This window comes from Calonectris borealis, chromosome 21, assembly GCF_964195595.1.
Source record: "Calonectris borealis chromosome 21, bCalBor7.hap1.2, whole genome shotgun sequence".
Classification (NCBI taxonomy): Eukaryota; Metazoa; Chordata; class Aves; order Procellariiformes; family Procellariidae; genus Calonectris; species Calonectris borealis.
In genome coordinates this window covers 430,575-457,474 of record NC_134332.1, presented here as the reverse complement: position 1 = coordinate 457,474, position 26,900 = coordinate 430,575, and the positions used below count along the sequence as shown (strand labels likewise).

At 53.4% G+C, this 26,900-nt stretch overlaps 1 protein-coding gene across 8 annotated transcripts; it reads left to right on the top strand.

Moving 5' to 3' along the window:
- The first annotated feature begins 559 nt into the window (after window positions 1-559).
- On the top strand, window positions 560-26,342 carry TRAF2 (TNF receptor associated factor 2). 8 transcript variants are annotated; one of them, XM_075170172.1, is made up of 10 exons: window positions 560-1,029; window positions 3,313-3,533; window positions 4,131-4,209; window positions 4,569-4,667; window positions 15,101-15,172; window positions 16,889-16,963; window positions 17,683-18,042; window positions 18,986-19,163; window positions 22,707-22,855; window positions 23,592-26,342. In XM_075170172.1, the coding sequence occupies exons 1-10, from the start codon at window positions 1,012-1,014 to the stop codon at window positions 23,808-23,810; spliced, it is 1,470 nt and encodes a 489-aa protein (XP_075026273.1). In that variant the 5' UTR covers window positions 560-1,011; the 3' UTR covers window positions 23,811-26,342. The 8 variants fall into 8 exon arrangements, 6 of the variants coding, with proteins under 6 accessions (XP_075026273.1, XP_075026277.1, XP_075026274.1 ...); XM_075170176.1 differs by lacking the exon at window positions 560-1,029 and adding an exon at window positions 1,643-1,738; XR_012676736.1 differs by lacking the exon at window positions 560-1,029 and adding an exon at window positions 1,913-2,617 and having other exon boundaries at window positions 18,960-19,163; window positions 23,592-23,799.
- Window positions 26,343-26,900: the final 558 nt, after the last annotated feature.

Sequence of the window (26,900 nt, the reverse complement as noted above, 5' to 3'; positions counted from 1 at the left end):
TTCCAGCAGCAGGTTTATTCGGAGCAGCCCCGGGTGGTGTCCGTCCCGCGGCTGGCGCTGCAGGTAGGACGTTGCTGACGGTTTCCTGCCGCTTTGGGAACAGCACGTCCTGCCCTCGGCACTGCTGCCGGGGTCACGGCTCGTTCGGGAAACGGAGCATGGGTTTTTCTTCGCTGAATTACATCAGCCAGCCAAGAACTTTAGCAATGCCGAGGTTTTCACGCTGCCTTTCCCAGACAAGTGCAGCTGTGCCGGGAAAAAGGGATGTTGCAGCAGAGCAAGTGGAGTGGTGCCCGTCCCCGGGGGGCTGCATCGTGCCGTTCCCGGTGCTGGCACGTGCATGGGGATGCATCTCGGCCCCGGCCCCCGTGGGAGTCCCTGGAATCGCTCGCCCTGGCCCTGCGGGGAGCATCTCGCCTCGGCGGGCGGCTGAGCAGCACACAGCCCCGCGCCAGGGGCTCGCTGCCTCCCCGAGCTCGCCCGCAGCCAGCGCAGCCCGCGGTGAGCTGCCCTGACTTGCTTCCTGTTCGGTCCTGCGCTGTCCTCGCAGCCGGCATTACCGGGAGAGACGCCTCGGCCGCTCGGTCGGGGGTAGGGCCGGACTGGCCTCGCCCGGTTCTGACCGGGGTGGATTTCCCCGGCGCCGGGTGAATTCCCCGCGGTGAGAACGAGACCTTCCCTGCCCCGCCGGCGCGGCAGGCGGTAAAGCCCCGAAGCCCCCACGCCGCCTTGTTGCCAGCGCGGGGACGGCACCGGCAGCCCCCGGCGCTGAGCCGAGCCGGGGGGACGCGCAGGCCGGGGACCCCGAGCGGAAAAGCCTGCCCTGACCTTTTGCCCGGCGAGTTCCCCCGCGAAAAGCACCTCGCGCTGACCTCACCGCCGCGTGGCGAGCGGCTGCGCTTCCCCCCACGTCATTTTTCTTTTTGATCAAACCGAAACCCGCCTGCCGCCGCCCGTCCTTCCCGGTGCTCGGGGTCCGCTCTCCCTCCGAGCGGCCGCCGCGGGACGGCCATGGCGCTCTGCGCGCAGGTAAGCGGGCGCCCGGCGGCACCCAAAGCGGCCAAAGGCGTCTTAAAACAGTCCCCTGGGGGCCGGGGACCACCGCGGGCCCTTCCCCAGGGGCCGGGGGCTTCTGGCCCCCCGGTGAGGGGGGGTGGTGGCGGGAGGGTGGCCGTCCCCGCAGGGTGGGACCCCGGGGTGGAGGGTCGGGGTGCCCCCAGGCCGAGCTCCGCTGTCCCTGCGGGTCCCCCACGGGCAGGCGCGGGGGGCGGGTGGAGGGGTCCCGGGGGCCTGGGCCCGTTCCCCGCGGGGTGGCCGGAGGCAGGGATATGGCGGGGGTGGTGCTGGGGGAGAGGTGGCAGGTCGGGGGCGACGGGGGGTGGGGTGGTGCGGTGTGTGGGGGTGACGGGGGTGCTGAGGGGAGGTGACGCGGTGGGGGGTGACAGTGGGGGCGACTGGGGGCACAACTGGCGCGTGGCGCCGTGGGGGTGTCTGGGGTGACGCGTAGGTGACGCTGTGGTGTGTCGGGGGGGCGGGTGTGGCGCTGTGGGAGTGTGGGGGGCGGGGTGTGGCGCTGACGCTAGAGGCCGCTGGCCCCGCCCCAGGCCGGCTCGTCACGAGGCGGGGCAGGGGGGCGTGGCCCGGCGCGAGCGGGCCCGGCGGGGCGGGGCGTGCTACACGTGTCCGGTGGGCGGGGCCTGGGGGCGCTTCCGGTGCGGGGCGCGGACGGAGGCGGCCGGTGAGTGCGGCGCTGCCCTCCCCCCCCGCGCGGTACCGGGCCGGGGGGGGACAGGCGAGGGGCGGCGGGCCCGGGCCGACGGGGCGGGCCCTGCCCTGTGCGGCTGCGCCCCGGGCCTCGCTCCGCCTCGAGCCCGGCCCGGCCCCTCCTGGCGGCGGGCAGGCCGGAGCGCGCCGCGGGGGGAGCTGCCTCCCGCCAGCGGGGGGGCGTCGGGCTCGGCTCCCCGCGGAGCGCGGCAGCCCCTGCCTCTCCCCCGGGTCACGGTGGTGCGGGGGGGCTCTGCCACCGCTTCGCAGCCTGGGAGACGTTCCTCCCCGGGAGGGCGGTGGCTGTAGCCGGGGCCGGCGGCGGTGGGGCCTCCGCTAGCGGGGGCTTCCGTCGCCCTGAGAGAGCCGGTCCGGCTCCGCGGCCTGTCCTGAGCGGGCGGCTGGGGCAGGCGGTGCCGGGCCCCCTGCCCGCCTCAGGCAGTCCCTTGTGGTCCCCGGGCACCCCGGGAGGGGCGTGTGCCCGGGACCGCCGAAATGACTTGGCGAGGAACAGGCAGCCTCAATGGAAGTGAAAATTGAATTTGCGTTAAAGACCCGGTTAGGTATCTGCTGCACAGAAATAACGGCGCTCGGCCCGGTTGCCACCGGAGCCTGCCGGCACAGCGCCCGCCGGGGCGGCAGAGGCCCCTGCAGCAGCCCGGGTGCTCCCCGGGAGGGCCTGGCTGCCGAAGGGGGTCTCCGTGAACGCCGTCCTCGCTGTCCGTGTTCTGGGATCGCTTTATTGGCTTTAACAACCCCTGGTACGGGCCAAAGTTGGACGTTACCGAAACTTAAAATGTGTGGGGAGCTGAGCGGGCCTCGCCGCTCCCTCGGCTGCGCCGACTGGAAGGAGGTACCTGGACGTGCTGCCTTACGCGTCTTAGGTGGCTGTGGGATGTAGTTGCAGGGCATGAAGGCAGGAGGTGCGTCTTTAGATCATCGTAAGTGGTCAAAACAAATGCATTTTATTCTTTTCCTCCTTCCTGATCTGCTTGTGCCTCTCAAATCTTCATTCTGGAGAGCCCTGTACGCCTGCCTGGGCATTGCCAGTAAACCTGGGCTCCGCTGTGTGCACGGCATCTCCCCGGGAACGACTGGCTCTGGGCAGAATTACGGTCCTTTTTGACAACGGACAGATGTGAGAACAAGCGGTGGTAGGCTGTGGTTACCTCACTCGGTGCCTACAGGTTTCTGGTGGACTGAGGCGATTTATTTATATTCCTGATCAGCTTTAGGACAGTTTTTTACCTTGTTTTGGGCCAGAAGCCTTCATTTCTCTTCATAGGCTGTATTTCAATAAACTTGGATGGGGATTTTAGTGAGGTCTGTCCACTCTGTCTCTTTGTTCTGGATTTAATTCTAAAATTAACTTAAAGTTTCTCTCCATATTTTTAACCAGGCGGAGGCAGACTTGTGGTTTACATCGGTGTGTTTACCTGTGTTGTTGGGTTTTGGGTGCCAGTGTAATATGCTATGAGTAATGCAGTTTATGTGAAAAATTACCACCATCCAGTTATAATCAAACAGCGAAAATTATTTTCTTTTCAGGCTCTGGAGATACAGCCAGAATTTTTCGTTCACATGGCAGCAGCAAACTCTACTCCTCCTGGCTCTCTGGATCTAAACCAGCCTGGATTTGCAAAGGAGATCCTGGGAACTAAACTGGAGGTCAAATACCTGTGCTCCGATTGCAAGAATATATTGAGGAGGCCATTTCAAGCTCAGTGCGGGCATCGCTACTGTTCCTATTGTCTGAAGAAAATTATAAGGTAACTTTTGTGCCTTCAGTCTGAAGAAAAAATGCTTGAAAAGCAGAGAGAAGTCTCATTTTCGGGGCCTTCTCGGCGAGGGAGCTGTCTTTAATCGTTGAGGTTCAGCATCAGGTCTTCTTTAAGGGAATGTGTAATCTCTGACTTGCTTTTATTGTTCAGGGGGTTGCTTCAAAGTTCCCTTTTCCAGTATCTCCTGGATTGTTTTTGCTGTTCAGGTGGCGATCCAGGTGGATCACCCATCTCCTTCAGTCTTCCTCACAGCTACTGAAGGAACTTGCTCCTAAAAGTCATCGTATGGTTGTCGTGCCAAAATGTGAGAAACTTAAGCACATTCTGGCTTCCAGAAAAGTTTCGTAATGTTCTGTCTCACTGTTGCCTTTAAGTGAGTGAAGTTGAATAGAGAGTTAATCAGGAGAAGAAAAGAAATTAGAATCAGAAATGGGCGTCAGAGATACACATGAGCAAAGGCTCAACGTGTTGTTTTAAAAATAGGAAAATGCTTTAATTTTATAAAGTTACCAGAAATCATTTTGTGGTTAAATCATAAATCGGTCTCTTTTTGTTGTGTTTGATGATTATTTTTCTGTCTGCTAGTGCTGGACCTCAAAAGTGTGCCAGCTGTATTCAGGAAGGAATATATGAAGAAGGAATTTCTATTTTGGAAACAAGCTCGGTAAGTAAAAATGTGTTTTAAAAAATAAAGAAGCTCACTGATGTCATTAATACAACTTGCAGTTTTTGTTTAAAACACAAGTTCTGAGAATCCCTTATTCCTAGGAAACGTTTTATTCAGTGAGTTATCATAAATGTGGTGGACTCCCCAGCTTCTAATATCCAGGTCACGTTAATATAGTGGTGGCCTACTTAAACGCTGTGATAACGATTTGTTTGCCATTAGCACACCTCTGAGGATGTGATGTGGCAACTGGCCTGGGAGGAGGCTTAGTAAAGTCTTAATAAAGAACTAAGAGACCCGACCAAAACTGCAACCCTTCAGTAATTTTTGTGGTTTGCTTGTTTTTTCCATTTTAGGCTTTCCCAGACAACGCAGCTCGTCGGGAGGTGGAAAGTCTGCCTGCTGTCTGTATTAACAGTGGCTGCACTTGGAAGGGGACTATTAAAGAATACGAGGTAAAGATCAAAGCAAGGCTTTCGATGTCTGCGTCCTTTTTCTTTCCTCTGTGTTTGGGGAAGGCTCAGGTGGTTTCGCTTGTCCGCTGACACTGGCAGTGTGGTGGGAGTGGTGGTGGGAGCTGTCAGCTCCCCGAACTTCACTGTAAGCTGGAGCGATTTCTTGACTGAGCTAGGTTTGCGTGCCCTGCTGAGGGCACAGGCTGAACTGAAACAATTTCAGATTTGCTTGTGATCGCAGCCACCAAGCACGTCCCTTCTGTGGTGGGAACCACCTGCTCTAACTCCTTTCTGCTATAAAAGAAAAGTGAACTGTCAAGAAACTGTGCTGTGCCATGAAATTGTTGTGAAGTTCTTGGTGTTATGTGAACCTAAAACCTACTTCGGACCCATGAGCTTGGGGAAAGCGGCCTGGCCACGATCCTGTTTCCAGCCAGCTGCCCCCATAGCTACCAGGGCAGTGGGACTGAGCGTTATTCACTGGCTGGCCACCCGTCGCTCCGAGCTGTTCTGGGCCACGAGCCTGCTGGGCAGGATGGTTTTGCCACCCCTGCTCTTCTCGAGGAGCCCCTGAGCTCTTTAATCCAGGCCTTCTTTTTGTGTGACCCTGGGCATTTGGTCCTTAGCATGTACACAGCTAACGTGCCTCATGAGAAGTGTGTTCTTGCTGAGGATGGCGGTGGACCCCGTGCTTTCCAACAAGTCAACTCTGCTGTGGCGATTTGCGTTGTTAAAATGCACTGGCAGTTAGGAGCGAATGTCTATTCACCTGTGAAGCTTTGGTGCTCCTGAAGAACAGTTTTGTCATCCCTCTTGGAATAGAAGAACGACCACATGGGAGGCTTGAGATAAGAGGAATAAATTTTATTTCCCTCTAACACTTGCCCTAGGTAAAGATTGGAGCCCTGGAGTTTGTGGAGCTTTGGTAGTGATTGATCAGGAAAAGGTTTAACCTCAGCCTGTCTAGGCTAACGTTTGGATTCTCTTTGCAATGCCGCTGCAAGATGGCAGGGAGAAACAACAGCTGTGGATCATGCCTGAGTTTTCTGGCTAGCTTGCTGAGCCTGTTATCAGAGAGATGCTTCTGCACCTCTCCTTCCTTGTCCTGCTGTCTAGAACCTTCCGCTTCTTTACGCTAAAAGTTCAGTCCAAAAGATGAGGGGTTTCTCCTGCTGTGAAACCGTCATTCATAGATCTGTAAGTGGCTCGTGGTATGGATGTATGACTGAATAAATGTCAAGTTAAAAGCTTAACACTGATGCAGCAGAGAGAGTTGGGAGTTGCATTTCAGGGTACAGTGCGTTTTACTGAGGTTCCAGGTTCAAGCTGTGCTCTTGGTGCCTGCAAATTGTTTGACCCACGCTTAAATTTCAGCTGGTGACCAGTGACTAGAAGTCCGATGCCCACTGCAGCGTTCAAAATGGTGATTGTAGTAAGCGAGCTCATCTCCATTAGACTGAACCGAATTATCTTTGTCAGCAGCTTCCAATGCTATTGATTGTGCTGTGACTGATGAGCTCTCCTAAACTTTTTCTCCTGGGTTTAAAAAAAATCCTAAAGAGTTCCTGCAGGGCTCAGCAAAAATCATCAGCTGCCAAAGGTCCTCGCTGTGTGGTCTTAGAAGTGTTTGAATGCAGGCTTGAGTCCAGCCAGAACTTGCACTAGAAGTTTCAAAAGGCAACGAGCTGTGCTGGGATAAGTCTCCTTGCAAGGCTGCATGTGTGTGATGCTCCGGGATCTTATGCACAACTGCTTAAGAGTGTCTGAACTGATAAGGCGGCACCTCTTTTTTACTCTCCACCTAATCTTCAAAAGATCCTGTTAGGTGCTTTGCTAAAACAGAGTACGTTTCACGGAGGTGCGGCTGCGGAGTGCTCGGGCTGCGGATCTGCAGCACTGATCTTGACTGTCAGGGGTTTTGTTAATCTTGTGCGACGGAAGGGGAGCGGGGATTTCGAGCAGTGCTAGTTGGTTCGTCTCGGGATTGAGCTTGCCTCTCCTGCCTGCCACGGGTGGCATTCAGTCTAACGGGGGTAAGGTTATTTTGTGCCCTCTTGGGAAAAGCTGATTCTTTCCTGGGAACGGGCGGGAGGAGGCAAGGTCTGGCTTGCGTTATCTCTCCTCCCAGCTGCCTGCCAAAGAGCTGTGGCATTTAATCAGACCTGGCTGTCCTCGTGCCGTCGGAGCTTAGGAGATGGTATGTGTGGCTGAGGAGGGCTGATGAAAGGAGGCGTCAAACGACCGCGTTAGCCCAGAGTCTTTCTTGGTACTGTGGACTAATGTTAAACCCTGCCTTACGGGTGGGCTTGTTAGTTTAGTGCCGCAGAGTGGAGTTTGCCTCGTGCAGTACGGTTGTATCTGTAGCCAGCAGTGTGTAACGTCCTGCAGCAGCTCAGCGCTCCCACTATGGAAAGTCCCTTGCTGCGCTATTTCCGACAGGACATGGAAAGTCCCTAAGAGCAAATTCATTGTTTGCTAATTTAAAAATCGTGTGTTCGTACTGAGAGAGACTTACTCGGCTGCTATCCACTTACAAATCAAGAGATACTGTCATTTCTGGTTTGCTAATCTTATCAGGGCATGAACAAGGAAAAAAATGTTCTGCAGCTGAAAAGCTCTAGGTCTTCAACCTCAAAAAAAATTAATAAAACTAATTTCAGTTTTGCTTTTTGTTCAGGCAGGCAAAAGTTCAGGTCTCAAAGGGACATACAAAACTGAAAGAGTGCAATCTGCTTCGATATGACTTGCACTTCGGTTTAAAGCTGTGTGAAGCATGTGAAATATTTAAGGGCTTAGCACATGTCTGGGTTTATAAATGCATTTTTCAGACTTTGTAAATACTGTAAATATTTAGTGGCATTTGGATAAAGCAGTTTGTGGTGGGGCTGCAGGGTTTTTCCTTTTAATCAGTAACCTCTCTTCACGTATAGGTTTCCTGATGAGTCTGCCTGAACGTACATACAGAAAAGCAGGCTGTGGGCAGGAGCCTTTAGATTCAGGTGGAAATTCTGAGGAGGGTTGCAGAAACTAAAACTAGCCCATTAGAGCAAAAAGAAAGACCAAGAAAACACGTCCTGTGATATCGAGGTAGAGGGAGTTTGTGGTTTCTCAGCACTGGAGCATTTCTTTTCTTGCCTTGCAGTACCTCCAATTGACTATGTCTCTCTTCTGTTTTCTCAGCATATCTTCAGTTGTCATATACCTTTTATTTATGCTTTTCATACCGCCAGCTCTCTTTCTTTGCCCCCGACCAGGATTGGGATGGGAGGAGGGGGCTGCAGAAGGGTGTTCACGTGGTCAGTCTTGGCATTTCCATTTTTTACCCCAGACAGAGGTTTTAACTATGCCCCCTTCATCTTAGGACATACAGAATTATTTGAGACATAAGGAAATGGAATTGTCTAAGTTTTGGAAGGAGAACTAAATTGTAAGCTTAATCCCGACAGCAGTATTTAAACTAAGTTGTGGGGGGGACATTGCTAGGAAAACAGATCAGCTCAACTAATGAGGATAGGTCACTGTCATCTGTGATGATAACCTATCCTAATCCAAACCAGAGGGGTTGTGTTTTCCTTGTAGTCAGTTGTCACCATGGTTTTGAAGAGTTCACTTTAATTGAAGCGTGGAAGGCTGCGCAAGATGCAAAACTCAGAATTTAAGTGATGTTACTCCAAAACCTGTGGTGTTGGAAAGTATGTCTGCAGCTCCTTCTGGGCTACATGGCTTCCTGGGACCAGGAAGACAAGGTAACTGGGCAGTCCCTTCTTGCCCAGGGTTCCTACTGGGAGATGCTGGAGAAGCCCTGCTGCACCTCATGTAGAGAAAACTGTCCCTCTTCAAAAATGCTGCTGGGGGCCCTGAGCCAGGGGGTCCTCCTGCTTTGTGGTGCTTCACCGTTTCATGCCCTCCCTTTCCAGCTGCATCCCAGGAATGCCCCGATAGTTTTTGGTGGTGATTTTCAGCTTAGGCTGAAAACTTCAGCTTCAGGTTTTTGCACATTGCTTAGAACAGAGCTGCTGGTCTTTGAAGCTACTTCACCTGGCTCCTGTTGCCTCCGAAGTCTACTTCTGAGTGTTTTATAGCGGTGTTGTCTGCATGGGATACAGCATTTTAAGTGCTGTGGCAAGCACACTTGATGGTGCTGTAGCAGGGCGACCAGCCTTCCTTTTAAAATCAGGTACAGCATTTCTTGTCTTTTTCTGAAGGTTTTGGCTCCAAGTTATGGTATGGTGTCAAAGTGCGGTTTGCAGCCAGCTCCGGCCCGATCAGCAGTTTGCCCCAGGACCAGATCACTTTCTTGTGGGAGGATCCCTGATTTGCGCATGCAGGTGACCAAAAGGACCTCCTGCTTTGGAAAAAGGGATCTGACACGCCTTTACTTTCCAGAGCTGGAGCTGAGGTCCCCAAACAAAACCCGGCCTCCCTTACAGTCCCCGAAGTAGAGTTTATGTAGCTGGCTGCCCAGACACGAGGCAGTTTCCCGTCCAAGCCCGTGGTGGGAGGTAAGCCACGGGGAGTGCCAGAGAGCGTGCGTGGGAGGGGGTTGGAAAGCCCCAGCTGTAGAGGGTCTGCTCTTAGCTTCTCAAAACAGCTTAGCCTTCTTGTGGTGGCCCACCTAATTAACGGTTTTGGCATCTGCCCCTTGGAAAACGAAAAGCTGTAAGACGCAAGCTTTGAAGCTGAGGTGAGTGCTGTGTGTCCCTTCTAAGCCGTGATTAAACCTCTCAGCATGAACTTCGGGAGTCGTGGGGCAGCACTTCACGCCCAGGGGGATGTTCCTGGGGCTCCAGGTGTCTGGCAGGAGCCAAAGCCACAATCACACACACACCCTTGGGCACTTCCAACTCTTTGGACAGCCTAGAGAAACTGGGTTTGAAATCAAGCCACTCACCACAGGCTTGACTTCTCCAGCACGTGAAAGACACCCGTCCCAGTTGTAATATTTGTCTCATCTCCCCTTTTCTGGGTGCCAGTGGTGTTCTCAGCCTCGTGCTGTAACAGCCCTTCTGTTCACAGCCTGCACCTCCGTGTTGGCTGCAAGGCAAAGAAGTCCACCTTGCCCCTGCCCACCACCTGCACTCGCAGAGCTTGGCCGGTATCAACACCACCCTTTCTAATGTGAAGGTCAGGCAGACCACTGAGACCCTTCATCCTGAGGCTGTCCCTTTGGATCTGAGCGATTAAGGTGAAGCTTTGCATGCTGGTGAAAGTGCTGCTGGAAAGGAGGGAGATCTCTCCAGGCGTGTTGTCCTGGGACCTGGTTGGCATGGGCAGCGCTTTCAGTGCGCTTGGAGCACGGCTGTCAGCACTGCAGCGTCTCCTGCGGCTAACGACAGCGGTTGGCTGTCAGAAATAACTATTGGAGGTGAATTCAGATCAATGCTACGAATGTGCCGGCGCCTGGCATCGTTAGTGTCATGGTATGATTGGTATTCGCCCCCCGGTGACAGGTTGTCATCAAGCAGTGACCTCATGAGATGTGAACAGCACATCTTGGGCATTTTTCACACCAGCGTGACTGTGAGTGTTAATTGTAGCCTAGAAGACCTGTGGAGTTATCTCTGATTAGACCTTCCTGATTGCTTTGCACCTTCCTTACGTGTCAACCAGCTGTTTACGGAGACTCGGTGTAGTCCAACGCTGTAATTTTTAATTTCCTTGGCAAGCGCATTTAGTCTTTCTGTTTTGCAATGCAGCTAGCTGCATCCGAGGGGAGGGACAGTGCTGCACGAGCTTCAGCTGGCCATGGGGCCAGGTCAGGTTCAGACTCGGGCTTATTTAAAATGCTCTGGGGGTCCGGCCCCGCTCCATTTCAGATGAGAGTCTGCCGAAGAAAATTGTTTCTCTGGGATGATGGAGGGATTTGGAGAAAGCATCCTGGAGTGTCCCACAGCTCGCATAGTTCAAAGCAAATAGGGGAAGGCAGAATCTGTTTTAGGAAATATTAGAAAACCTGCTGCTGCTTTCAAATGTTTCTTGTACCTTCAACCTTCTTCAAAACCTGCTACTGCTTCCACGTCCTTATTCAATGCAAGAAATGCTGCCTTGATATCCCTCTACCAATAAACCCCAAATGAAATCTCGGTCGCATCAGCCCTAAAAGCTGATGAACAAAACCGTAGAAAGCTGAAAGCAAAGGTTGTTCTGCTGGTTCTGAAAAGAGGCGTGAGCGAGGCCCCTGGGAGCCCCTGACATCTCTTCTGCCAATTTTTGTCCTCAACTCTGATGGATGCCGTGGCGTTGGACGGCACAGTAAAGGCGGTGCTGGTTTCTTGTGCCATCGCTGCCATGCGCATGCCCTCTAAAGCCACAAGCAGTTACTGATGGGAACTTCATCTTTGTTTTTGACACTTTCTTTGAGGTTTAATTATTTGTGTTGCCAAGTGGACTTGCTCGGATCTCTGTCACCAGCGTGTCCCAGCAAAGGGAGCAGTTTGTGTCTGGCACCAGCTGATGTGACGGTCTCGGAAAGCTCCCGTTCCCGGTTGGCACTGTGAATTACAGACTGGGTTCCTGCTTTCCAGCCCTGTGTTGCTGGGCTCCATGCAGTAGCGCAAGGACCAGGTGCGTGGTAGCCCAGCCCACCTGTGTGGGGAAAGCTTTGAGCAGGCCTGGCTTAAAACCAGCCTCAGGACTCCCTGATGAGGAGGAGACACAGCACAGAAGGGCATGTTGACTCCAGAGGAGCAGGACATCCCAAAGTACCTGTGTTTTGTGGCACATTCCCCTCTTGGAGGCTCCGGAGCCCCTGGGGACCTGGCAGAGATGCACAAAGCAACTCATGCTTCTTGGCACGAGGGATTCGGGTTCCCTCGAAACCTAGGCAGACGTCTCTCTTTTACATTGGAGACCCATTTTCAGTGTTTTCTCTACAATTCTGTGGGCCCACCCTTTTTCTTGTAGCCAGGCTAAGATTCCAAAGGAGCCGTGTGCTGGATGCGGCAATGCTGGGGCTGGGGACTGCCAAAGCCCTGACAGCGCTCCGGTGAACCCTGTGCCACTTCAGCTGGCTTTCCTCTGCCATCCTGTTAATTTTCCTTCCTTTTCGGTGCTCCCTTCCTGCTGCCAAGCCCTTCAGCTTTGTCGGTGCTTACGGTTGCTGTTGCCGTGCTCGGAGGGGACTAATGGACTAACTTTCGCAGATCAACCTGCAGGAGACCGTTTGCAGAAGAGCTCGCACCAAGGCTGTTCTGCTGCGCCTCGCCTCTCTGTCAGCCCTGCCCTTTGCAATAACCTTCCTGCAGGGCTCTGGCAGAGGCGTCTCGCAGCAGCTGTTTCAAAGGTTGCTTTTCTCAGCCGCCTGCCTTGCCTCTTAGCTGGAGGGGGAGCGTTGTGTCACGCTGATGGACTTCCCAACGCCAGACCTCCATAAAAACGGACTTGCGTTGATATGGCAGGTTACGAGCAGGGCAGCTGGGGAGCAGGTGCACCTCCTGCTCTGCCACCACGATAATAATTCTCAGCAGTAGCCTCTTCCATAGTTCAAGTCAAATTTAGCAAAGCATCGAGAGGCGGAATGGCAGTCGGATTAAACTGCAGTTTTCCCTTTTGTCTTACTTATGCAGGTGCAGCAGAGCAGCTCATCCTGGCATTCCTTAGGAAACAATCATTGTGGATTGATCCTCCAGGGATCAGCTGCTGTTATTAAAACACACTTTTTCCCTATGCGTGCCTGCGCTTTTCTGCGCGGCTGCATTGAAATGTGCTGCCCTTGCTGTCGCAGAGCTGCCGTGAAGGGAACTGCCCGTTCCTGCTGGTTGAGCGCTCAGGGTGTAGGGGGATGATCCCGCTGAATGGGAAGGAGCCCTGAGCAGGAGCGTCCCGAGAGAAACCTCAACTGCGAATACTGCAAATCGCTTTTCTACCTTCCTGATACCGAGGTGGGGGAGTTACGCCGCGCGCACAGGCAGCTCCGTTCTCCAGCAGGCCTAAAGGCACGGGGAGGAAGGCTCAATACTTCCATTGCAGCCTGTTGGTGCTGCTCCGGAGAGGAGCAGGGGTCAGTGCTGGAGGACTGGGCGGCCGCAGTGGTAACCTGCGAGCGCTCGCGGGCTGCCCTAGTCCTTCCGAAGGTGGTGTCTGATTTTCTAGTCTCTCAGGTGGACTCCCAGAGAATCGCCTCTTCTGATGGCGGTGTGCGATGTACAGGCTGCCGCTGGGTTGTCTCACTGTTTATTTTTAGGGAGCGAAATTGATGTGCGGATCAATCAGCGGTTTTGGTTTTAATTGAGTGGGAAGAGCGAGGTGTTGCTGTGCAGGCTGCTAACTTTGCCTGGTTTGATTTTCCTACCCCTGCTGTTGGATGCTGAAGGCCGGTCTGTGCCCCGGTTTAAAGCTGGTGGGCGAGAAGTCAACACTGAGGTAACCGGAGAGTAGCCCTGAAGGCCTGAGTCAGACCCTTGTCTTCCAGTTCCGCTTTAATTCTGCTGTTGCTGTCCCCTCTCTCCAACCCCCGTCTGACTTGATTTCCACGACAGGTTCACTTTGGGAGAGTGACTCTGTGCTCACCTCGCCCTGTTCACAGCGATGGCTTTCCAAAGCTGCCGAAAACGTTCACAGCAAATGCCCGAGCGTCAGAGGTGCACGTCCCTGCTGCAGAGGCTCACGGCTGCGGGTTTGGGAAAGGCGTAAACAGGAGGATTGCCGCATTCCTGGGGGAGTGGAGTGTGGCAGATCAGGCTTGAATGCCAACCCCTGCTCTTTGGCTCCTGGGTGGGGTGGATTTCTTCCAGCGGTGATACCATCCGTCTCTGTTTGAGACACCCGCGTAGAGGTGGAAGGAACAGGGGATTCCAGAGGAGCCTGAAACTGTTTATACAAAAATGTTTGTCTAGAGGTTTGGATCTGTGCTGGTTAAAGCTAATGCATCTGGGTGCCTTAAAAATTTACATACGGACCAGTTGCACTTTCAGCTTAGCTGTGCGGGGCTGGTTTCCCTTCTCGTGCTGCAGGCTGGGCGCGCTTCGCAGGGCTGGCTGCGTGTTGGGTGTTATATCACGGCGTAGCGTGGAGTCGGGATGGAAGATAAACGCTGGGAGGTGGGGAGTGCAGAGGGGGTGGTAGTTTCACGCCTAGCGCATTGGCACGGGAGAACATAAGTTTTAAATACTCCCTTTTTAAATAGTTGTCTCCACAGTGAAGTTTCCTTCCTTCAGCCAGACCGTCTGTTCTTATGCCAGCATTTTGTGGGTCGTGGGGAAGATGCTATCTGGTGTTTCTAGAACATGAGAGCAGGAGGTGGGTGGAAGAAAGGGTGAGCGAGCGGGATGAAGGCAGGCACTGCCCCTCCGCCGCCGCTGCAGGCAGCGCTCTCCGGGCAGGCAGCGCTGCCCAGCCGAACACGCAGGCTGGCCCGTCACTTTTCCAGGGACAGCGCAGTGAGGCTTTGAGTCTGATTACTCATTTAAAGTATAAAAAGGAGAGAGTAACTAAGAAGCCAACGCTGAGCCACTAATGGGTTTCACTTTCCAGTTTCTGATGTGGTAATAGTATTTAAGTTTGTGCATGTTCTCCCCCCTCCCCCACCAAGATAGTAACTTCTTTTAATAAAGAATAAGTGTGACCAAGTTTTCAAAGCATCTGGTTTCAGATGACTACTTTATAAATGCTTCTCTATTTTTTTTTTTTTCCCCTGTTACTACCATGGCAGGATACTTCAGTGCTCTTAGTTTTTAATCTGAATTTTGAACTGCATATTCATGGCATTTACAATACCTTGTTTCAACTGAAATGACCCAGAAAGCAGAGGCACGTTCTGGCATTCCCAATTTAGCCGGTATTGCCGGCCCTAGTATCTGCTGAGGACAGAGTATCGCATTGCCCTGATCGTTTGTTCAGCTCCGCTGGCCGCCAAACAGACTGTGTGTGCTCCCGCTGCAGGGGTGGGTGCTTGTGTGCAGGGGCTATTGAATGAAACAGTTTTAAAATATTTTTCTTTCTGGTTGAAAAATGGTTTTCTGATTCGAATGTGAAGATGCTATCAGACAGCTCAGCCCAGCATGTGATGAGTAGGCTATGGGTTCATACTTCAGCTGACTGATAACCATTACAGTGGAAAAATTATTCAAATTATCTTGCTGAGATAGTGGCTTACTTCACTTAACCTGCCTGAACGTGTATTTTCCTGGCACAGCCATAAATGGAGCTTCCTGTTGATTATCTTGTCCATCAAAGCAGTAATTTGATTCTTTTTTTTTTAAATGATAGCAGCTTTTAAATTGAGGCTGGGGCTGCATAAGCACACAGAATTCTGGTACCCTAGAGATGACACAAATGAGTCAGCATGCAGACCAAGATTTGAGTATAGGTTGGTAGAATACAGCGCTCTTCTGTAATAAAGAATAAAACTACCCCTGTTGAATTGTACTCATCATATAACCTCACTGGAGCTGTTATTTAGAGGACCAAACATTCTCCTGTTGATTCTTTTACAGGCTCATGACGAAGTCTGCCCTGAATTTCCGCTGACTTGCGAAGGCTGTGGGAAGAAGATTCCAAGGGAGAAGGTATCCATCCGACTGTCGGTGAACCGTGTGCCGCGGTGGTGTTCAGCATCCTGATGGGCTGACACCGGCATTCTTGGAGCGGGAAGGAAAACCGAGACCATTAGAAAGTGGAGTGGGGAAAACAATTAAGTGGCAGCCATTAGTACAGATGTGACCTTTCCGTAAGGCTCAAAATACTGGTCGGGTGCGAGCGGACGTGACTCATGGTTTTGTGGTAGTGCTGCCGACGCCACCTCCCTTTGAACGGTGTGTTTGCCATGTTTGGGTGCAGAGCCTCCGTGGGAAAAGCACGCTCGTGGGTTTAAAGGGTACTTACGTCCTATGTAAAGCAACTATATCAACCACTGCTGCAACTGTGGAAAGGGAACCCATCTCCAGCTGAACTAATTTATTTCTAATTAACCACGTAATGGAATCCGTGCCTATAGGGTCTCCATGCTGCTGGCTCCTAGGCCAAGGCTCAAAAGTCTGAACATCAAATTTTTGGGAAACATCTTCAAAAAGCACGTTCATCTGAAACCGTCCTGCTTGCTGCAGGCAAATATTTTTAGTAGCACTGTTGCAAAAGGCCCTTGTAGCAGGGCAGGGGGGACAGAAGCATCAAAAAGATGAGCAAAGAGTTCTTCTAAACGGGCAGCGTAATGAAGGACTTCGTGCTGGGGTCCTGGGATACGGATCTGCGTGTCTGCAGGCCGAAGCTGGAGCCCAGCAGAGACTAGGCATGCAGGATTCCCATGGGTGATCTATCCTTTGTTTAAATATTAACTCCCTCTTTTATCTCCCTCCAAACTTTTGTTGATTAGCTGCAGCCGTTGTAACTCTGAGTAACCTGACTCATTAAGCAAGCCAGATGGATCTAAAAGCTTTTAAAAAAGTGGTTTAAAACCAGTTTTAATCGACATCTGTTGTAGCAGGTGGTAAATGTGGAATATGGTGGTGGTTCTGAACAGACCACTGATATCTGATGATGAGAGGTATATCAAAAACAAGATGATAATGTGCCAGTGCTTGTTAGCATTAATCATGTACTGTGTGGGCACCCAAACGAGTCATCTTGGCGGCTGGTGGGTTAGTGGCGCTTCTCTGTAGAAATATCCACCGTTGGCCTCGGTTCTTCATGGCAGCTGCCAGACGAGAGGTGGCCAAGGTGCAGCATCCCTCGGCACCCCAGCGAGGGGATGCTGGACCCAGCAGAGCATCTTCCCTTGCACAGGTGGACCTGCAGTAATTGCAGGACCACCGGGAAGCTTTCTGTTCTCAGATTTATAATATTTAGCTGGAAGTAAAAATACCAAGCTGTGGCGCGTCCCGACCACGGTTACAGGAAGTGCACAAAATTAAATGGCCGTCTGTTTCATAGGGTTGTTCCTCATGTCTCCCCTTCCTCGGCGAGGCTTATTGCTCAGCATCCATAACACGTACCTGTGCTGTTTGCTTTTTCTTTCTTGCACGTGCAGGTGAGAAGTGAGACCTTCTAGCCGCGAAGAGAAAGAGAAATAAAACTTCCTTTCCAGGTGTCAGTGCTATATTTATATTACAGTGAAAGTCATACCTAATGGTAGGCAGCGTCCAGGTTTAACCACGCACTTTGGCAGCTAGTGATTAGCCATGGCTTGGGCGTTGTTGAGGTCGTCTTCAATTTCCTAGACGTCAACGAGATGGAAAGGGAACTACTGGGGACACATAAGATCTAACATTGCCTTCCTTCCTTTCTAGTTTCGGGATCATGTGAAGACTTGCGGCAGATCTAAAGTGCCTTGCAGATTTGAGGTTGTTGGATGTGCTGAGGTGGTAAGGGCTCAACTGTTGATGTTTATCTCGGGACTTGTTTTCAGTTCCAGTCTTAGAGTTAACCTGCAAACTGCTCTTGCCTGAACTGTTACAGATGTTTGCGTTCAGATATTTGAACAAAGTGTTGTTTCAAACTCTTTGCAAATGGAGCTTAACATCGTCTGCTGTCCAGAGTTTGGGTATCCAGAGAATGAACTTAATGTGGAAGGAAACCTCCTTCTTGAGAAACACTGCAAGAGCTTTGAGACTCTGGTGGTTGTGCTGCTGTCAGCTGTAAGCACAGAACTGGGCGTCTGGTGTCTTGCTCTCCTGCTAGCGCTTGGGCCAGGCCATATTTTTCCATGTGACCTACTCTTCCCAGCTCCCACTGGTGGTGTTCATACAAATCCCTCCTCGGGTGATCATGTGAGGCTTTGTCCTTTGGTGCTGTTAAGCACATCTGACAGAGCCCTTTTGGGGAAGCAATGGAGGAAGACAGAGTAGAACAGTGTGTACAGCTGGGGAAACGTTAAGCATCCATCATTGTATGCGATTGCAGCATTTCTAAAACAAAAAAAAACCACTGCCACCCCCAAAGAGGTTTTTTAACTGTCTGCTTTGGTTTTTCCCCTTTATAATTTATAGCTAATGTTGTGACCTCAAGAGGAGGAATTTTTTCTGTGGATGGTGACAGCGTAGATTGAGCTTGCTGAATGGGGGATGTATTTCTCTTCATGTAGGTGGAAAATGAAAAGCTACTAGAACACGAAAGCAAGTGCTTGGCGGAGCATCTCTACATGCTACTGAGTTTTGTGCTCAGCCTCAAGGCTGGGTCTGGAGACCTAAAGCCCCTTCCTGCCCTTTCCTCATCACAAAACAACTCCCCGCTACTAGCAGCAAACTCTCTATGCTCGGAGTCGGAGCTCTCCAGGTCCCTGGAGCTCTTGGGAAGATGTGAGGCCCTTGAGAGGAAAACAGTGACCTTTGAGAACATTGTCTGCGTGCTCAATCGGGAGGTGGAAAGAGTGTCTCTAACAGCCGAAGCCTATAGTCGGCAACATCGACTAGACCAGGAGAAAATCGAAACGCTGAGTAACAAGGTGTGTAACCATTGGCTTGGGCTTTCCAGCACCCTGAGCAGAGACTTTTTTCAGTTTCCTTTCCATGTTATTAGCTAGCAAAGCTTCACCGCCTGAACCTCTACAAATCTTAAGGCAGAACTAAAATATCGTTTGTGCCTGTGCCCAACCCTCAAAAACTTCCTGGAAAAGATGGGAATTAAACTGACATGCATAAAGCGTTCAGATCTCTGTTAGTAATCAAGTTATGCAGACACCGAGATGTTGTTCCTAGGTGAAGTTTTCCAACGAGAGATGGAGCACCCAGCATTTCACTGGATCTCTGAATCCATGGAGCTGCTCACCTTCCAGACCTTTCAAAAGGAGTGTAATCATTGATGCTGCGCTACCGCGTTGTGCCAAGCACGGTCTGGAGGTGTGAAGAAGCTGCCCCCGCCAGTGTGCTCCAGCACAGTCCCTGCTGAGCGCTGCCAGGGCGTCTTGGCAGCTGGGAGCTCAGCGGTTTGCAGCGTACCTGTGCGCTCTCAGCAAGGGAGCTGCCAAAACTGGCGTGACCCTGTGTTAGCTAGCCGTGATTAACCCTGTGGAGACCTTGTTGGCTGGGTGCAGGCTCTTCTCTTTCTCAATCTAGTTTTTTCACAATGCTGAGGTTTTCCCCCCCCCGTCCTCACTTGTGCTGCTAAGGTAACGGAGCTGCTCATTGGGAGGATTTTTCCATTCGCTGTGGGAAAGTGTCCAGCTCAAGCACTGAGTTGTATCGGTGTATAATGACTGGGTTCAAAGGGAAACTTCAGTGAATTGGCTTACGATGCTAAATTTCTCCCTCCCGTGACCCCTGTCCGTTCTGGAGAACGTCTCACACTAAAGAGTCGTCCCGAAGGGGATGCTGGTGTCTGCTGGCTTTCTTGGGTCTCACAGCAGTACGTGTTTCTAACCAGGCTGCACCGTGTATCCCACTGAGCAGGTCCGGCAGCTGGAAAGGAGCATTGGGCTCAAAGATCTGGCCATGGCTGAGATGGAGGAAAAGATGCGCAACATGGAAGCTTCCACCTACGATGGTGTTTTCATCTGGAAGATAACAGAATTTGCCAGGAAGCGTCAGGAGGCGATAACAGGCCGCGCTCCTGCGATCTTCTCTCCAGGTTATTGCCCGCAAATTTGCAAAACTGCAAAAGCCTTTTGCGTCTCAGCTGGGTGTGGGATTTATAGCAGTGTCCTTAGCAGGGGAGATGCTGGCCATTCAGATGTGTTTCTGTTCTGTCCCCCTTTCCCCATGGAGCCTGGAACTTTTTTTTTATTTAGCATTGGCCTAAATGAAACTGCTCTGCTGAAAAAGGTGCTTTTTTGATTGCAGAAGACCTTTTTAATTTCTCATAATAGAAAATGCAACCCTCTTAGCTCTGGCATAGCCCTGCATAACCCTTTAGTTAGAATTAAAATACTCAGAGACCATAAAACTAGCAATAAAATGCTTAAGGAAAGGCGGAAATATATATTAGAGCCCCAGAAATATATTTCAGTGCCTAAAGCATGACGGTGCAAGAGGCGATGTCTAAATAAAGCCCTAGGGAAGTGCTTGAATATCTGTTAGAGGAAGGGGCTCTGCTCGCGGAACTGCCCCAGCCCAGCACTGTTCCTCCTGTTCTTAAAAAAGAAAATCTCGGACAGCGAGCAGTAGGTTGTGATCTGGCTTGTTTGCTTATGAAAGCACTTCCCAGGCTTGCAGCTGTAAGATGAAACCATCTCTTCGCACAATTTCATTGCTTGCTGGGGAGCTCACCTCACAACGTAATGGTTGAGGAGACGAGTTTGTGTTTGCCTGAGCAGGAATCGGTTAGATCTGAGCGTGCTGGTGAGCTTTTTCAAAATGCCCAGAGCTGCATGCAAACCTAGAGCACATACCTTATGCCTGCTTCCTGGGGCGGTGAAAAAGCAGACTGTGGCTGGGCCACAAGATAAAAACAATTGCATTTTAAAAACTCTTTTTAAATCTGTTTTCTGGGTGAAGGCTGTTCAGCATCCTTTTTCTCTTGAAAAACTGAAAGAAAAAAGGATTCCCCTTCTTGAGGGGAACTAAACTGCTACTGAACCTGTGCGCACGCGATTAGCATTTCCTTTTAAAAGTCAGCAGCAGCCGTGGAAAACCCCTGCTCTTCGTCCCCTTCGGGAAGGGCAGCACTTCCTTCCTTTTCCCAAAGCGAACAAATCTGCTTCAAGTCTGTTTTGTTTGACTTGGAGAGAGGACCTTATTTCTTCCATCCTGCCCATCTCCTGCACCGTGCTTGAGAGCTGCTTGACCTGAGTGTCTCCAGAGGCTGTGGTTTGGAGGGAGATGCTGGACGGAGCTGGCTCCTGTCCTCTGGCCTCGGGCATCCTGGCTCGCTGTGGCCCAGCCCGGGGGCTCCTCGGGCCCCTCCACGAGCTGATGCCACCTTGGGTCCTCGCAGGAGCGTGGGATTTGTTTTTCTAGGTTGGAGAATCAAGTCAGCTGGTGGAGGGATATAAGTATCAGAGTCAGCCCAAGGGAGGGAAAGGGGTGAAACCTCTCCAAATGCAAGAGGCTTCGTCTGTCCAGATGTTTGTTCGGCCGTGCTCTGAACGCACGGTTCCTCCAGAACTGCAGCTCACGGTTGTTGGTGCCTCCTCCTCCGTGCTGTCTGCTGGCCGGTCTCCATCTGCACCTGGCAGCAGTGGCAGGGCAGCAAAGGCAGGGCTCGGGGCTTTTATAAACTGTTTCATCAAAGGAGAAGCTACTGTGCAGGCCACCAGACTGTGTTTTGTGTTGCTGGTTGGTGTCTGCGATCTGCTAATGGAAACCTTGTATGTGGCTGGAGGGCTTGGAAGGTGAGGGTTGCCTCTGCCTAATGCTGGGACTGCTTCTGGAAAAGGCAGGACTTTTTTTTTTCATCTTGCAAGTGCAAAGTACAAGGCCTTTTTTCCTGCAGTAGTCGATTGTGTTGCTTAGATGAGAGATCCTCATTCCTGGTGCTGCTTTAGCTGAGAAAATTAGGCTGAGAAACAAATGTTTCTTGTAGAGGTGGGTTTTTGTTTCTTAGGAAGTGAAGCAAATAGACTAGTGCTGCTCAATCTGGGAAGGAGACAGCTGGGAGGAGGGAGGTCTAGGTTGCGAATGGGATGAAAATTGGAAATGAGTAGAATTGTTTGTTTTATATTTAAACGTAAAAGCGAGGAAATACCAAATGAAATCAGTGTTAAAACAAAGAGAAGGAAGTAGACTTACCACTCACTCGTGTTGTGAGGACACGACGACTGCCACAAAAACGTTGTGAGGACACGACGGCTGCCACGACTGGCAAAATCATAGAGTTCAAAAAGGCAAAACCGCACAAGAAGGGTTCATCGGGGGCATGTCCGAAGCGAAGCTCCTGCTGGAAAGCCACCCGCTGCTGGCTGTCAGGTGCCGGCGGGCGGCTTGCTGGGCTCTTGCTTTGCTTCCGATGCCCTTCGGCTTTGCTCGGGCCGGCGGGAAGTGGGATGCCTCGCTCGCTGCTCTGAGCTGGTGGTGTGGTGCACAAGGTGTTTAGCACTCTGGCTACCTGGTGCCTTTTCCTAGGTACTCCCACTGCTCTGGGGCCATCCTTCCTCCAGTTCCCTGCCTGGTTTTGGATCCCCAGGGAGTGCTGAAAAGCCCCAGATGGGCGGTGAGGATGTGCTGCTTGGACTAGCTGCCCTGAAAGCCTTTGGGTGAAGCAGGTGGAGAGGAAGGGCTCGAGGAACCGAGTTGGGCAGTGCCAGGAGGGAAGCGGGTGACGAGGCCCTGATCTCTTGCTCCTCGCCCTGTGGCAGAGCATAGTATCTCTGCTAGTGCTAGTCTGCCTGTTCATAAAAGCGCACCGAGTCCCGCAGTAAAATACCATCTCTGATCTCCTGCCCCTTGCCCTGTGGTTGCTGAGCCTCGCCAGACCTGAGGCACGTAGCTCTGTGCCGCTGCGAGAGGCCGGTTTGCAGCAGGTCCCCTTCCAAGACGTATTTCTGTGGCCCTGCACGGGTCTGGTATCACAGCATGGGCATTCCCAGAATTGAGATAAGGAGAGAGCCTGAGATCCCGAGCCCATACCCAGCCATGGCCACGCCACGCAGAGCGGCTGGAATCCTAACGGGAGACCGAAGCTCGCTTGCTTGAGCCTCTGCCCCCATCAGAGCTGCCAGCTTGCAAAGAGGGTGCAGTGAGTACTGAGGATCGTCTACCCCCCGTCAGGTTTTTTTTTTGGGGTGGTTTTGTTCCGGCTCGTCAGCGTTATTGCCACGAACTGCAGCTCCTTTAGCAGTCGCGCAGAGCACAGCTGGGGGGAAGCGCCCAGCTCCCGGGCAGAGCTCCGGCTTCGGGCTCTGCCTGGGGCGCTTGTGCCTGCGGTGGCGGGTGGGGAGAGCCCGGGGGGCGGCCAGTGCCCTGCCCTGTGCCGCAGCGCTCTGCCTCTCGGCTGGGCCGGGGGCTTGTGGCTGCCTGACCTTGGGCTGTCTCCAGGCCCGACTAAGATGGCATCTGACTGCTGTTTGTGTCTGGTGGCTTTCTGGACCCCCTCTGTGGTACATGTATTTTAAGACCCAGACCTGGTTTCTTCCAGGATCCAAACTTTAGAGTCCTCAGAGTTCAAAGGAACCTGTTGGTGCCAGGCTTTGCTGAGTTTGACACTCACTGTGTCTGTTTTGCAACTCTTCGATAGCTTTCTACACGAGCAAGTATGGCTACAAGATGTGTCTGCGCGTTTACCTGAATGGGGACGGCACCGGGCGTGGGACCCATCTGTCCCTGTTCTTTGTGGTGATGAAAGGACCCAACGACGCGCTTCTGCGGTGGCCCTTCAACCAGAAGGTAGGTTTGGGACAAAGCTGCTGTGCCCAGTGATGAGCCTCTCTAGTCTTGCACCCAGCTTCTAGACGCCGTCAGTCTGGCCTACTTAGCGAGCAGAAGAAGGAAGGACTTTGATACCTCGGCCACCCTGGGGATTCCCCAGTCGTGCTGAAAGCACCGAGCATGCCGTAGGGCAGGGGCACGAAACGGCAGAGGCTGCGGCAGGAGAGCAGCAGCATGTTTGGAAAGCGAGCGGAGCTTCTGCATGAATTTGGGGCGAGGTTGTCGTGGCTTCGGTACTCGGGGTGCAGCTGATGCTCACTCGACGTCAGAAGCTCAGATTGCAGTTCCCAGACGTTGCAGGTTTGCGAAACGCTTCGAGGCTGAGCGGGCGAAGTTCTGATGCAGAGAGGGGGGCCGCCAGCTTTCACAAGGGGACAGCAACCTTGCGATTTAATTAAATACCTGCCTGGGGTATTGGTGTTGGGAGTGAATGCCATGCCAGCCAGCTGTAGGTTTGCAGAGTCAGTCTGACAGCCCTGTGCTGCCACACGGAAGTTTCCAGTGACAGGGCAGGATGTGGGACGGTTTCTGCAGAATGTCACCTTCTCCACTGACCCCAGTTACAAGCATTGCTCAGATTTGTAGATGCGGCTACGGTTGCATTGGTACTTGCACATTTCACAGGCTTCGAGTGAGCAGGTCACCAGGCGCTTTTTATTCAGCTGCTCTTGTGTATTTTCATGGTTCTCCACAGGTAACCCTAATGCTCCTGGATCAGAACAACCGGGAGCACATCATCGATGCCTTCCGGCCCGACGTGACATCCTCCTCATTCCAGCGACCCATCACAGAAATGAACATTGCCAGCGGCTGCCCGCTGTTCTGCCCCGTCTCCGTGATGGAAGCCAAGAACTCCTACGTGCGTGATGACGCCATCTTTATTAAAGCCATCGTTGATCTCACGGGCCTCTAACCCTCCTCACCTCTGGGAGCAGTGAACACAGAGCCAGCCCCGAGTGGGGCATCCCCGTCTTGTGCTGCACTTCAGGCAGGTCTCGGAGCAAGGAGGGGACAAAAAGCGGAAGGGGAAAAGCCCTTCCCAAAAAGGGACCTTCGCTCTGCGTGGAAACGAGGTGTCTGATGGGAACCCTCTTCCCTGGTGTCAGAGAGACCTTCCATGAGAAGAGGTTTGGGTGGACGTTCACGGTCTGCGGGGTACAAGAAGATCTCCTGCAGGGACTTGGGTGTCTGAACTGCCGCTGTCTGGGCTCCCAGTGGAAACCAGTGCAGCTCTTGCTGTACCAGTTTAGTGCACAGCCTCTGTAGTAAAACAAGGGTTTTGCCTGCCCGAGCCCCACCTCGTGTGGATGTTTGGCTCGGCCGTCTAGGATTTTCTTCAGAGATCTCCATGTTCCTGGAAGTTTTGTGTGCTGCAGGGGTGGGTTGCTCTGTGCTGCTGGCTGGTCTGTGCCTCAGTGGACAGGAAGGGTGCGTGGCAGAGTCGGTGCAAGCGGGGCGAGAGGGGTGCGAACTGATTTGCTGCTGGTTTGGTGTCGTTGGTGTCTGCAGAGAGGGGTGCTGAACCCAGCTGTGTGGCAGGCAGGGGAGCGGTAGCCTGCGTCCGGCCCTTGCTGCGTGTTTGATGGGTGGCTTGTGCTCTCAGCAGGGTGCCGGGAGTGTGGGACAAGGCAGGCAGTGCCCCCTGCCTGGGAGGGAGCGTGGGGCAGCACTGGGGGTGCCTGTAGTGAAACAGAAGTGAATCTCCCCTGGAGACTGCCCGTCCTGTCCCGGGAGAGGAGGCTGATGCAGGGCTCAGTGCAGGACTTCAGCCCCCTGAACCCTGGGGGCCCCAGGCGGGTTTTTAGCCAGACCCCACCGTTCTCTGCCTACCTTCGCCTGAGCAGCGGTGGGCAGGACCGTGGCAGTGCTAGAAGCTGTCTTTACGCACAGACGCTCCTGAGCTGGCTTTCAGCCCCGTCATGGGGCAGCCGCAGCAGCACAGGCGCACCAGCCTTCCCAGGGCCCTCTCCAGCTGCCGAGCACGTACGGCTGCAGCTCCGCTGCCGTCTGCACCTGCGCTGCCGCCATCCATCTGCACGGGCACTCACCTCGGCGGCTGCGGTGCTGACGGATGCGGCACGTCTCTTGTCCACCTGCGCGGCGGGCGGCTGCTGGCCAGCCCTTGCCCTCCCGGTGCCTGCCTTGCCCACCAGTGGCAGCTTTCCCCTGTCCTTCCCTCGTCTCTGGGAACAGCGTGCCTGCTGGTTCCCGACCATTGCATGCTGGAGTGCTCTCTCTGCTGGGCCCCTCGTTGAGCCTGCAGCCACCTGAGTAGGATCTGGGGTGGCTGGAGAAGTCCCTGAGTGAAGCTTGCTGTCCCCTTTTTGTCCCTGGGCTCCTGGCACTGCTGCCTTCTGGGCAGCAAGTGTTCAGCACCTGCAAGGTCTCTGTATTTGTGAAGAAACTGCTGCCGTGTCCCTCCGCTGTGGCTGGCTGGTCCCTCCGGAGTTGTTTTGTTGTGGCCATGGGTGACTCTGGACTATTGAGGCTTGGCTGCCTTCTCTGCCCGTGCTTCCCTCGCCTGTGTCAGTGTCTGAAGGTGCCCCAGGAGGTGGTTTGTTGGCCACAGGAGCCAGCTGCTGACCCCATCTTGTAGTAGCTGCTCCTCTGGCCAGGAGGCTGGGCAGCGAGGCTGGAGAGTGGTCACCGCCATGGATCACCCTCGGCAGGCGGCAGCCGCTGTTGGCGGGCCCAGGGGACACGAGGCTGAAGTGGAGAAAGGCCCAAAGCCCCCCACTGCCGGCAGCGCCTGGTGCCCAGCCCAGCCTGACGGACGCAGAGCCCTCCCTGCTCATGGTCTGCTTCCACCTCTGCTCTGGCACGGCTGCACGCCCACTCTGCTGGGACCAGAGATGCCACCGGTGGAGATGAGCTGCGATCCAGCTGGGGCCCGGGGAGCCCTGCCAGGGCTGGCTGTCCCCCTGCTCCCTGTGTGGTGGCACTGCCCTGACTGCTGGTTCCTGGGGTGCTTTGGGGTGTCCCTGCTGCTGCCTGGGGAGCTTGGGGGGGTGCCTGGTGGCCTTCTCCAGGCCGGCGGGTAGCTGAGCTGGACGCTGACCCAAGCTGAACGTCCTGCACCCAAGGGTGCTGCCCTTCCCGCACTGTGTGGCTGAGGAGAGGCAGGTCTGGTGCTGACAGCGCTACCTGGGCCTTTTTCATTTTTGCGCAGCTCTGGAGCTTGCGGCGGTTACTGTAGCACGTGTCCCGTGCGCTGCAGGCAGGGGCACAGTACCTTCCTGGGCACAGCTCTGCCAGCCTGGCTGGCACATGGGTGGACACTTGGCACAAGCCACTGCTGGATTTTTGTGGTGTTTTTTTTTCTTTTTTTTTCCCTTTTGACCACAGCTATCGGAGAACACCCATCTCAGCCTGGCACTGTGAAGTAAGTTTTTTCCTTGAGGATGTAGTATGGTCAAAACCACTAATAAAAGCCATTTGAAGAGCATCCTTGTTGTATAATCCATGGGACACTGGGGCTCCAGCACTGCACAGGCTGAAAGAGGAGCAGCGGCAGGATCACAGCGGGGTGGGGGGTTATTTCTGTGCTGGGAGCTTTCCCCAGCTGCTGCCTCCCTGCAGTAACGCTGCAGCCTGGGGGGGGTCTGCCCATCACCAGCGCTGCAGCTTCCAAACCAGAGGGGCCGGAGCAGGGAGGAGCTGCTTGGGGAGGGAATGACCCAGCCCCAGCCTGGCTGCTGGAGCTTCACGCAAACAGAGGCCACAGGGCTGTCGGGAGCAGGCACAGGGGTGCTGGGCCAGCTTTACCGGCAGCTGAAGAACAACTGGAAAGGCAAATCCAACATGTTACACTCATTCCTGGGTGCCGGTTAATAAAGCAGTTGCTGAGCTCCTCTAGGACAGGCTGGTTTTTCTCAGCTGTTGGGAGCCCTGTGCTGCTCCCACTGTCCCCGCAGGAGGCCCCCCCCTGCCCCTCCAGAGCTGTAGCACCAGCCCAGGGACTGAGCCCAAATGTGAGGGGCACCCAAGGGGGCCTGTCCCCTCC